The 12786-nt window shown below is 35.1% G+C and overlaps 1 protein-coding gene, 1 non-coding gene and 1 pseudogene across 2 annotated transcripts; 2 read left to right on the top strand and 1 right to left on the bottom strand.

The window, feature by feature from the left end:
- The first annotated feature begins 960 nt into the window (after positions 1-960).
- On the top strand, positions 961-1559 carry LOC111365592 (photosystem II D2 protein-like). Its single transcript, XM_022986139.1, has 3 exons — positions 961-1054; positions 1159-1356; positions 1474-1559. The coding sequence occupies exons 1-3, from the start codon at positions 961-963 to the stop codon at positions 1557-1559; spliced, it is 378 nt and encodes a 125-aa protein (XP_022841907.1).
- Positions 1434-2044, top strand: LOC111366228 (annotated as a pseudogene).
- Positions 2045-12416: 10372 nt separating this feature from the next.
- Positions 12417-12489, bottom strand: TRNAT-UGU. Its single transcript has one exon. It is a non-coding gene; the product is annotated as a tRNA-Thr (tRNA).
- Between the last annotated feature and the right edge of the window lie 297 nt (positions 12490-12786).

Genomic DNA, 12786 nt, shown 5'->3' with positions numbered 1-12786 from the left:
TCAGAAGAATAAATTCCTCCTATCATTAGAATTTTCTGAAAGGTAACTATCTCGGTTTCATATATAAATTTCTATAGAATCTTTGAAAAAGACTTTCCTTCTTAAAAAAGAAAAGACTTACTATCTTTGGGATCTAATCCTACATCGTTGCTCAAGACTTTGGTGGATCGTCTCTATTACATAAGTTGGGTCCTAATTTCTATCTCACATCATGAGTAGGTATATCTACCATCATGACATAAGTACACAATTATTATCGTATCGGCCCAAAACCTCGCTAATTGATCTTTAGGGTGCTTCCTCTATCAACTAGATCCTTTTTTAATCCATAGAAAAAAGTAGCTAGGCATTCTATTTCTTCATATTTTGACTTCTACGAAGTTTCTTTCTTTGCTACAGCTGATAAAAATCGTTATTTTAGACGATGCATATGTAGAAAGCCTATTTTTTCATATTTACTAGCAGATTTTTTTTCTTTCTATAGTGGAGATAGTTGCACATTATGACAGATCACGACCATATTATTAAAAGCTTGGGGGTAAGAATATGTTTCGTTCTAGTGCTCGAAAATAATATTCCAAAGCTTTCTCATGTTCTCCATTACTTGTATGGATAAGATCTGTATTATAGAGTATATAACTTCGATCATAGGGATCAATTTCTAGTCGCATAGCTTCATAATAATTCTATAAAGCTTCCGCATAATTTCTTTCGAATTGAGCTAACATCCATTACGGTCGTAATTTAAGTAAAAGAATCTCCATTCCAGAACCGTACGTGAGATTTTCATCTCATACGGGTCCTCCCTTATGTGCATAAGGAGAATAATACATGAAATAAAAAAAATGAAAATATTCTCATTACGAACTGAGCAGGGCTAGTGTTTTTACAAGAAATCTCTAGCCAACCTTCCTGCAAGAGATCTTTTCTTAACATCAAGCATGTTGGGACTAGATAGAAATGAGAACTGCAACAATTTCTTTATTTTCAACGCCTCCTAATTTCCAGGAATTAGTCACTTCAATAGCCTTCGATGGTTATATGGGTATCCAAAGTATGAATGGGATGGATATTTGGTGTCCCAACCATTCTTTTAGTCCCGAGCCCGATAAGGAAATAGATAATTTCTAACAAAGTTTTTGTGTTGTTGATTCCTAGTGTATACCCATGGATTGGCTAGTCCCTTTTTGGAAGGCTATAATTTCTTAATGGCCACAGTTTCTACTCTTGCTAATAGTTTAGTGCATTCTTTATTGTTACTGTGGGATCCTGAAGCACAAGCAGATTTTACTCATCAGTGTCAATTAGGCGGTTTGTGGACTTTTGTTGCTCTCCATGGCTCTTTCAGACTAATAGGTTTCATGTTACGTCAATTCGAACTTGGTCGAATTGTTCAATTGCAACCTTATGATGCAACCGCATTCTGTGCTCCAATTACTATTTTTGTTTATGTATTCCTGATTTATCCACTAGGTCAGTCTGGTTGGTTCTTTACACCTAGTTTTGTTGTAACAGCTATATTTCGATTCATCCTCTTTTTTCAAGGATTTCATAATTGAACGCTAAACCCATTTCATATGATGGGAGTTGCCAGTGTATTGGGTGCTGCTTTGCTATGTGCTATTCATGGTGCTATCGTAGAAAATAATTTATTTGAAGATGGTGATGGTACAAATACATTCTGAGCTTTTAACCCAACTCAAGCTGAAGAAACTTATTTAATGGTCATCGCTAACCAGTTTTGGTCCCAAATCTTTTGGGTTGCTTTTTCCAATAAATGTTGGTTATATTTCTTTATGTTATTTGTACCAGTAGCCAGTTTATGGATGAGTGCTCTTGGAGTAGTCGGTCTGGCCTGAACCTAAGTGCCTATGACTTTGTTTCTCAGGAAATTCGCGCAACGAAAGATCTTGAATTTGAGACTTTCTACACCAAAAATATTCTATTAAATGAAGGTATTCATGCTTGGATGGCAGCTCAAGATCAGCCTCATGAAAAACTTCTATTCCCTGAGGAGGTTCTACCATGTGGAAACGTTCTTTAATGGAACTTTAGTTGTAGCTGGTCGTGACCAAGAAACCACTAGTTTTACTTGGTGGGCCGGGAATGCTCGACTTATTAATTTATCCAGTAAACTACTAAGAGCTCATGTAGCCCATGCTGGATTAATCGTATTCAAAGGGGTAGTAATAAGTCATATAGAATCAATTGATTCATGGTAAACTCAAATCCTTCGATGATGTATTTTATTACAAATTTTTGGCTGATAGAGGGATCAAATGGTATAGTTCATTTGTTGGTATCTTGGAAAATTAAAAACATAACTCTTGTTTTCCAATTGGCTATTTTGGCATTAATTGCTACTTCATCAATCTTATTGATTAGTATACCCGTTGTATTTGCTTCTCCTGATGGGTGGTTAAGTAACAAAAATGTTGTACTTTCCCATACATCATTATGGATTGGGTATTAAGAACAAAAACTGTGGATATGGTCGAATGGTAAAATTTCTCTTTGCCAAGGAGAAGATGCGGGTTCGATTTCCACTATCCGCCGAAGATCAAGATAAAATCATTTTTCCTTTAACATGATTAATGATCGGGTATAGTTGGCCGTAACAGTGTTGCAAGTCTGTCCCTTCTTTTTTTCCTTTCCTACCATCCTCCTTTGTTAGGGGGTAATTAATTACTAGTTAACGGAGCCAAACCCCCTTTTGATTAAAAAATATATTACAGAGACAGGATTTGAACCCGTGACCTCAAGGTCATGAGCCTAGCGAGCTACCAAACTGCTCTACTCGCACTGAAGAGAAGAAGTGAAAACTAATAGACAAACAAGAATTGAATGTGCCCCTCTATCATATTTGTACAAATAGAATAGCCCATTTATACAGAATGGTAAAGAGGCCCTATATTATCATCAACCATAGAAATGAAAGGTTAATCTTTACCAACTTGATCTTGTTGCTCCTGGCAACAAGCACGCATAAACCATTTCCCGAAGTATGTGTTCGGATAGTCCAAAGTCTCGATAGTTATCTCTCAGTCCTTCGGTTCAAAAAACAATGTCGATGAAGGCGTGTAGGTGCACTATTCCATGGCAGGGATTGTAACTTTCCATAAATTTCCCATTTGTCACTCAACGATCGAACTTTGCTTATTTCTTTTTTTTTTTTTTGAGGATCGGCGAATCAAATGATATTTTTGTTCCAAATTTTGCCTCTTTTTCTCCCTCTGAATCAAACTTTTCTTTGCCATAATGGTTTGGGTCCTATTAGTATCCATGATACAAGTCAAATCCTAGATGTAGAAATAGAAGAAGGTGGACCCTCTCTCCATCGAAAGAAATGAGATTATCGTGGATACAATGCATTAAAAAATTAGCCAAATTTTCTCGATGTAGAGGCAATCAAAAAAGCTGCATAAGTGAATATATAACCTACAAAAAAGTGGGCTAATCTAACCAATCTTGCTTGAACAATGGAAAGAGCCATAGGTTTATCTCTCCATCGAATCAAATTAGCCAAAGTGTGCATTCATTAGCCCATGCTAAAGTTTCAATCAATTTCTGCCAATATCCACACCAAGAAATTAAGAACATAAATCCAATAGCCAAAACAAGATGTCCAAATAAGAACATCCATGCCCCAAACCGATAAACTATTCATACCAAAAGGATTATATCCATTGATAAGTTGTGAAGAGTTTAACCATAAATAATCTCTTAGCCAACCCATCAAGTCAGTGGAAGATTCATTAAACTGTAAAACGTTACCCTGCCATAATGTAATGGGCTTCCAATAACAATAAAAAGTAACCCATCCAGCAGTATTTAACATCCAAAAAACTACCAAATAAAATGCGTCCCATGCCGAAATATCACAAGTACCCTCTCGTCCTGGGCCATTGCACGAAAAACTATAAATCGAAATCCTTTTTATCTGGCATTAGCTTGGAACCGAGTGCATCTAAAGCACCTTTTACTAAGATCAATGTAGTTGTATGTAAACCCAAAGCAATAGCATGATGAACCAAAAAGTCTCCAGGACTTATTGTCAAGAATAATGAATTACTATTTTCATTAACAGCATTTAACCAACCGGGCAAACAGATGCTTCGACTTGTATTGAATGTCGAGTCACTCGTTGAAGATAAAAGTACATCGAACCCATATGAAGTTTTCCCATGAGTCGATGGTATCTCTTGAGCAAATATAGGTTTGATCAAAATTTTCTTTTCTAGAGTACCAAAGGCAAGCATGACATCACTATGAACATAAAGTCCCAAGATATGGAATCCCAGAAAGAGGCTGGCCTAACTTAAATAAGATATGACAGCTTCTTTACAGTCTAACATTCTTGCCAATACAATATCTTTATTTTGCTCTAGATTGTTATCTCTAATGAAAAATATAGCTCCATGAGCAAAAGCTCCTGTCATGATGAATCTTGCGATATATTGGTGATGAGTATATAATGCAGCTTGAGTAGTAAAGTCTTGTCCTATAAATGCATAAATAGGTAAAGAGTACATGTGTTGAGCTACTAAGGAAGTAATAACACCTAAATAAGCTAGAGCAAGACCTAATTGAAAATGAAGCGAATTATTGATTGTGTCATAAAGACCCTTATGCCCTTGTCCCAATCGTCCCCCCAGAGGTATATGCGCATCTAAAAGATCTTTGATACTGTGTCCAATCTCAAAATTCGTTTGATACATATGACCAACAATAGGAAAAATAAATGCAATAGCTAGATGATGATGAGCAATATCGATCAGCCAAAAACTTTGTGTTTGTGGATGGAATCTCCCAAGAAGAGTTAGAACGGCAGTTCCCGCTCCTTGGGAGGTCCTAAATAAAAGACTACTTGAATCAGAGTTTTGAGCATAAAGATTCCACTGACCTTTAAAAAGTAGGCCTAACCCTTGGAGATGCAGTAATACCTCTAAGAAATTATTCCATTGAACATACTCCCTTTTGGATCCAGGAATAGCGACATGTACTAAATGCCCTATCCAAGCCAAGGAACTTATGCTGAAGAGTCCTAACAGATGATGATTTAGACGACATTAGGCATTTTTGAAACATGAAACCCTTGGTTTCCATTTCGGTTGTAGGTGTAACCAAACTGCTATTAAGTGTATGGCAAAAAGAAATAATAGAAAAAGAGCTCCAGTAAAAAGATCTTTATTAGTCCGTAAACCGATTGTATATCACCACTGATAAACACCAGAATAAGCGATATTCACTAGGCCAAGAGCACCCCTCGAGTAAAAGCTTCCGTAGTCGATTGACCAAAATGAGGATCCCAAATTACATGAGCAATAAGTCTTATATGTAAAGGGTCCTATACCCATGATTCAAAATTTCCTTGCCAAGCTACATGAAACAGATTTTCGGAAGTCCATAGAAAAATTATTCCTAATTGACCGAAGTGAGAAGCAAAAATACCCTGATAAAGACGTTCCTCAGTAATATCATCTTGACTCTCGAAGTCATGTGCGGTAGCAATACCAAACCAAATATGACGAGTCGTGGGGTCCTGAGCTAAGCCTTGGAAATCTTAATGCCATAATGCCTTTCAAATCCTCCTAGCCATTATCCTACTGCAATAATTCATGCTAAGAAGAACACCCATGTTGTGGTAATTCCACGTAGAAGGTAATGGGTTACTCCTAAAACACATCCTTGTATTATGAGCCCAAACGATGGATTCAATAAGTCCTTGCCAATAACCACATTCGCTGAATAGAAACATCAAACTAAAAGCTTATACAAAATGAGCACCTAGGAAAAAAAGTCCATAAGTAGATAATGAAGAACCATAAGACTGAATTACCTGGGATGCCTGTGCCCATAAGAAATCCCGGAGCCATCCATTAATAGTAATAGAACTCTGGGCGAAGTTTCCTCCCATGATATGAGTTACTACCCCTTGATTACTTGTACTGTCCCAAACATCTGACTATATTTTCCAATTGAAATGGAATATTACTACAAAAATGGAATTGTACATCCAGAATAGTCCTAAGAAGACATGATCCCAAGCCAATACTTGACATGTACACCTTCTTCCAGGTCCATCACGAGGAAAATGAAAACCGAGATTTGCTTTATCCGATATCAAACGGGAGCTATGAGCAAATAGAACACCTTTTAGGAGTATTAATACCGTGACATGAATCGTAAATGGATGGATGTGATGTACCAAAAAGTATGTGGTTCCTAATGGAATAGGTAACAAAGCCACTTTGCCACCCACTGCTACTAAATCACCACCCCAAGTGAAACTGGTGCTTGTTGTTGCACCAGAAGCTGTTGCGCCAGGTACTAAAGCATGGGAGTTTTGTATCCATTGAGCAAAAACTGGTTGTAATTGTATAGCGATATCTGAAAACATATCTTGAGGACGCCCTAAAGTGCTCATGGTATCATTATGAATATATAATCCAAAATTGTGATTGCATAGAAAGATACATGCCCAGTTGAGATTTGATATTATTACATCACGATTTCTAAGGACACGATCTAATAGATCGTTGTATCAAGTAGCTGGATCATAGTCTCTTACCGTAAAAATGGTTGCATGTGCAGCAGCACCAACTACGAGAAATCCACCAATCCGCATGTGATGTGTAAACAATGACAGTTGGGTCCTATAGTAAGTAGATAGATATGGATAAGGAGGCATGGAATACATATGGTGAGCTACAACAAAGGTTAAAGAGCCTAACATAGCTAGTTTAAGAGATAATTGAGCATGCCATGACATTGTTAGGATCTGATATAGGCCTTTATGACCCTGACCTGTAAATGGACCTTTATGAGCTTCTAAAATATCTTTTAGGCCATGGCCAATGCCCCAATTAGTCCTATACATGTGACCCACTATCAGGAATAGAATTGCAATATATAAATGATGGTGTACAATATCGGTCAGCCATAGATCCCTAGTTACTGGATCTAATCCTCCACGAAAAGTAAGAAATTCCACATATTTTGATAAATTCACGGTGAAAAATGGGGTTGCTCCTTCAGTAAAACTTAGATAAAGTTGAGCCAAAAGTTTTCAATTCAAGATAAATTCATGAGGAAGCGGTATCTCTTTAGGATCTACTCCAGTGTTTAAAAAGTGGTTAATTGATAAAGATATATGTACTTGATGCCCCGCCCAAGAGAGAGACTTAAGTCCTAGTAGCCGCGCTAAATGGTGATTCAACATAGATTATACATCTTGAAACCAAGCTAATTTTGGGGTCGCTTTATGATAGTAAAACCAACCAGCAAAAAGCATTATTGCTGCAAAGCCAATGCACCGATTGCGGTGCAATAGAGTTGTAATTCACTAGTTATTCCAGATGCTCGTCAAATCTGAAAAAACCCAGAGGTTATTTGTATTCCTCGAAAACCGTCGCCCACATCACCATTCAATATTTCTTGGCCCACTATTGGCCAAACCACTTGGACACTAGGCCCAATGTGAGTTGGGTCACTTAGTGACGCTTCATAATTGGAAAAATGAGCAATGTGGAAATACATACCTCTCAACCAAAGAAAGATGATGGAGAGTTGACCGAAATGTTCACTAAATACTTTTCGAGAGATCTCCTCCAAATCACTGGTATGGCTATCAAAATCGTGAGCATCAGCATGTAGGTTCCAGATCTAAGTGGTAGTATCAGGTCCTTTAGCTATTATTCTTGAGAAATGGCCCGGTCTGGCACATTTCTCGAAAGAAGTTTTTACGGGATCCCTATCCACCAAAATTTTGACTTCTAGTTGTAGCGGATGAATAATCATTGAGTCCTCCTCTTTTAGGACAACACATACAAAGAGACCCGCCAATAGTCAAATAATTAGTAAAGCTTTGAGAGATATCTCTATAATTACTATAATTAGTTTGTTTCTCTTCTATCTTCCATTTATCTATTTTCTTTAGTTATTCACTAGAGCAATTAGGATCTGGAAGTCAATCCAGGGCAAGTGTTTGGATCTATTATGACATAGCCATGAGGTGCTCAAGGGACCATTTTTATAGTATAAAATCTTATAAAACATTTTCGTAGCTTTAGATTGATGCAAAAACTACTTTTTTGTACAACCTAGTGCAGATTACGATAGAGCTGCTTTATCTTTTCCATAGATGATATGAATTACTCTATTTTATAAAACATTTTCATATCTTTAGATTGATGCAAAAACTACTTTTTTGTACAACCTAGTGTAGATTAATATCTCAATTAGAAGGTCTTAGATAGAGCTGCTTTATCTTTTCCATAGATGATATGAATTACTCTACTCCAAATCTCTTATAAAACATTTTCGTAGCTTTAGATTGATGCAAAAACTACTTTTTTGTACAACCTAGTGTAGATTAATATCTCAATTAGAAGGTCTTAGATAGAGCTGCTTTATCTTTTCCATAGATGATATGAATTACTCTATTCCAAATCATGCGAGTAGCCACTACTAAGAGCCATCCCGATATATATTTTATTTAGTTGTTAATTTAGATTTAAGTTTAGGTTTTTAAAAAAGAATTCGTTCTCATATTAATAATAAAATCTTGAATAATAAAAAAAAGTAAAGAAGTATATTTTTTACTCTATCCCTTTTTTATCCCTACGAAATATCAGATGAAATAGAACACTTAGAAGGGATATAATGAAATTCATTGATTGGCTCTTCCCAAAGCAAAGGAATGATCCCTTTTTTATTTGACTGATGGGGCAACAAACAAAAAATTCTAACAAATATATATAAATAATAGAATAGAATTAATAAACTAAATATACAGTGTCTTCTTTTTCAATTAATTATGTGCTTCAATATAATTGCCAGAAGTAAGTGCTATAGCCTATTTCCAATACTCAACTGCTTGATCAAACCAAGCTTCCGCAATTTCAGAATCTCCCTGGCAAATGGCCTGTTCTCCCCAGCCAGAATAGCTAGGTTAATTCCTTCCCTTAGAACCATACTTGAGAGTTTCCTAACTCATATGGCTCAGCAACCATTTGGTGTCCCCCTTTAATCTACCATATCTAACGAATTAGATTTCTTCTGGATCTATCCTATTTTGGGGGTTAACGAAAGAGGTTCATTACCTATGTTTTAAACTGAAATTTAGATTCAATTTTGATTAGTAATCCGTTTTATTTCATTTTATCATTTTTCCCACCATCACAAGAATAAATTCCCCTATCGTTAGAATTTTTTGAAAGGTAACTATCTCGATTTCATATATAAATGTCTATAGAATCTTTCAAAAAGACTTTCATTCTTAAGAAAGAAAAGATTTACTCTCTTTGGGATCTGATCCTACACCGCTGCTCAAGACTTTAGTGGATCGACTCTATTACATAAGTTGATTCCTAATTTTTTCCTCAGTTAATTGATCTTTACAGTGCTTCCTCTGTCAATTAGATCCTTTTTTTATCCATAGAAAAAAACAGCTAGGCATATCTATTTCTTCATAATTTGACTTCTATGAAGATTCTTTCTTTGCTATAGCTGATAAAAATCATTATTTTAGACGATGCATATGTAGAAAGTCTATTTTTTTCGTATTTACTAGCAGATTTTTTTCTTTCTATAGTGGAGATAGTCGCACATAATGATAGATCACGGCCACATTACTAAAAGCTTGGAGATAAGAATGGGTTTCGTTCTAGTGCTCAAAAATAATGCATTAAATCAAAATAATGAAAATATTCTCATTATGAACTGAGCAGGGCTAGTGTTTTTACAGGAAATCTCTAGCCAACCTTCCTACAAGAGATCTTTTCTTAACATCAGGCGTGTTGGGAGTAGATAGAAATGAGAACTCCAACAATTTCTTTGTTTTCAACGCCTCCTAATTTCTAGGAATTAGTCACTTCAATAGCCTTCGATGGTTATACGGGTATCCAACGTATGAACGAGATGGATGTTTGTTGTCCTAACAATTCTTTTAGTTCGGAGCCCGATAAGGAAAGGGATAATTTCTAACAAAGTTTTCGTGTTGTTGATTCCTAGGTGTAGTGCTTTTTCCCCTATGCTGCCTATTGGTACTAGTGGAGTAGGATTGACCCATAATAAAGAACCCCTAGGTGTAACCTTTCGCTCAATACTAGAATCAAAATTGAAATAGCATATGAGGTTGCATTAATCGAGGATACACGACAGAAGGAATTGTTCTATTTCCAAACTTCACCTTCAACAAGCGTAGATTTATTTCAAAAAATTTCCTGAATCACGTGTCTTTATCGTTAGACTGAGAGAGAAAAAAGGCCTCTTTTTCTCCTGAAGTTATCGAAATTTTTCATAATAAGGTCTTATCGATAAAATTTTCATTTATCCGCGATCTAGGCATAGGTAGCAATCCATTCTATAATTCTTCTCATTACCTCTCATGGGAAAATGATCCCACAAAGAAAAGAATTGTACCATACAAAATAACATAAAAATAGATTGATTAAAAAAAAGATTATAGGCCTTCTATTCCTAAATCAATATGAAATATTTGAACCCGATTCGATTTCATACTAATGTAGTAGTATACGGAAAAATTCCAATTTCATTGAAGTTACAAATCAGAGTAACTCGATAAATTTGGATTGAATTATGATACAAAAATGAAAAAAGATCGAATAATCATTCTATGATGAAAATAGATAGAATAACCACCTCTTTTGTCTGTTGTGTACATAACATGTATTCAATCAACTATACAAAATGCTTTAGAAATTTCTAATAGAGGGGTTTTGTTGTTGAGAACTCTAAAACTGGAAAGGAATTTAATAATTTGTAGGGTACAAAATCATAGTCTCTATAGAATTATGATAGAAAGGTATCCATTAACCCTAGTCTAAAAAATCTAGACCCATCAATTAGTTGATTTATTTTAATACATTGATTTAATCCATTCTAAATATTAGAAATAGAAGGGAGAAATTTTTGCAAACATGAATCCCATTTTTAACAAATTTTCATAAGAAAAGAATTTGATCTTTATCTCGAAGCCTCGAAGGAAACAGCTTTCTTTAATTTGATGAAAAATTTTTGATTTTTATTTGTATAGTTAAAATGGATGTACCTATCCCAATAATCTATAATGGAATATGAATAACTCCCTATTCACTCGATTTTTGGTTCATAATCATTATGTAGGAGAGGTGGCCGAGTGGTTAAAGGTGTAGCATTGGAATTGCTATGTAGGCTTTTGTCTACCGAGGGTTCAAATCCCTCTCTTTCCATACCTTCACTTAATAGGCCGATTTGACTGACAACACTGGATCAAATAGCAATGGAGACCTTTATTCCACTAGTTAGACCTTTCATTGATATAGATTCTCTATTCCTAATTGCCATGACATGAATACTAGAAAATAGGAAAATTCTGGAAAGAAAATAAAGATATCCCTTCGGTCTATGATACATATACATAAATGGGAGAAAATTCGAATCAAATCCATATTTTTCTTACTTAATCTTAGGTTCATTTACTTCGATGAAAGGGAAGAAAATTACCCGAACCCTTGTTATTTTATTTGAGTTTAGGTTTAAGTCTGACAAGAATAATATTTTACGACTAGCGATTCATTTATTTTCAAACCGACCCATTTACTATCTCTTATTTGATTGACTAATCCTTTATATTGGAATGGGTGAAGGGTCAAATGGTTTGGCAATTCCTCATGAGGGGATGAGTCGAGAGAATTTGAATTAGAGTTCTGGATTTTTGTTCATCCTTCGTCATAATAATATCTTGGGGGGGTTTGCAGTGATAACTTGATATATCTACTATACGCCCATTAACTAAAATTTGTCTATGGTTAACTAATTGGTGGGCTGCGAGAATAGTCGAAGCCATACCCAATCGAAAAAGGATGTTATCCAAATGCATTTCAAGTAATTGTAGTAAAATGTGACCTACTGACCCCTTGGCTTTTCCGGTGATACGAACGTATTTAAGTAATTATCGTCCTGTAAGACCATAGTTAGAGTGCAATTTTTGTTTTTCTTCTAGACGGATACGTTATTGAGATTTTTTTTTTGGGGAACGTGATTGGCTTCTAAGATCACTTCTGACTTTAGGCCTTTTATTAATTAGTCCTAGTAAAGACCCCAGGCGGCGTATTTTTTTGAAACAAGGTCCTCGGTAATGCGAATAAAGACTCCTTATTTCTAGTTAGAATTTTTTTTTTATTTTACAGAATAAATCTAAACTAAAACTGAATTTAATGAAGCGAAACCTATTGAAGTAGTGTACTTGTACTTGTACTATAGAGAAAGGATCCTTTTCCTGACATAGTTGGAAGTTCCTATAACTTCCAAAATTCATGGATTTTGGAAAAGGGGGAAGGTACTTTTTCAATATTCTTTGATTTCAAAGGGACATTATCAATCATTAAAAAATTTAATAAAAATGAAGGAAAGGCCAACTATCAGAATCGAACCAATGACCATCGCATTACAAATGCGATGCTCTAACCTCTAAGCTAAGCAGGCCCACATAATAGAAACTTTCTATCCATAGGAATTCAATACACTACACTATAGTATGTCTATAGAATATAGAAATGGATAGATTATAGAATTTCAAATAAATATTAAATATTCTAGAACATAACCATTAATATAGCGCTATAAAATTTTGATTTCTTTATCACAATTCTAATATTATTAGTATAGTAAATCTTAAATATTTTTAGATAGTCAAATTTTCTTTGTTTGAATTCACATGACATTTGAAATTCTTGTTTTTACACTTCTCTATTTTATATTTCGAATTCTCTTAATTCTTTC

Source organism: Olea europaea, chromosome 17 (genome assembly GCF_002742605.1).
Source record: "Olea europaea var. sylvestris chromosome 17, O_europaea_v1, whole genome shotgun sequence".
In the NCBI taxonomy this organism is placed as follows: Eukaryota; Viridiplantae; Streptophyta; class Magnoliopsida; order Lamiales; family Oleaceae; genus Olea; species Olea europaea.
This window is presented reverse-complemented; position numbering and strand designations above follow the sequence as displayed.

Bases quoted from the DNA above. Each gene is read 5' to 3' on its own strand.
- LOC111365592 (XM_022986139.1), top strand. From the start codon at position 961: ATGAGAACTGCAACAATTTCTTTATTTTCAACGCCTCCTAATTTCCAG. The intron at 1,055-1,158 runs GTATGAATGGGA...GTTGATTCCTAG, and splicing joins TGGTTATATGGGTATCCAAA to TGTATACCCATGGATTGGCT. The intron at 1,357-1,473 runs GTTTCATGTTAC...TTTATCCACTAG, and splicing joins TGGCTCTTTCAGACTAATAG to GTCAGTCTGGTTGGTTCTTT.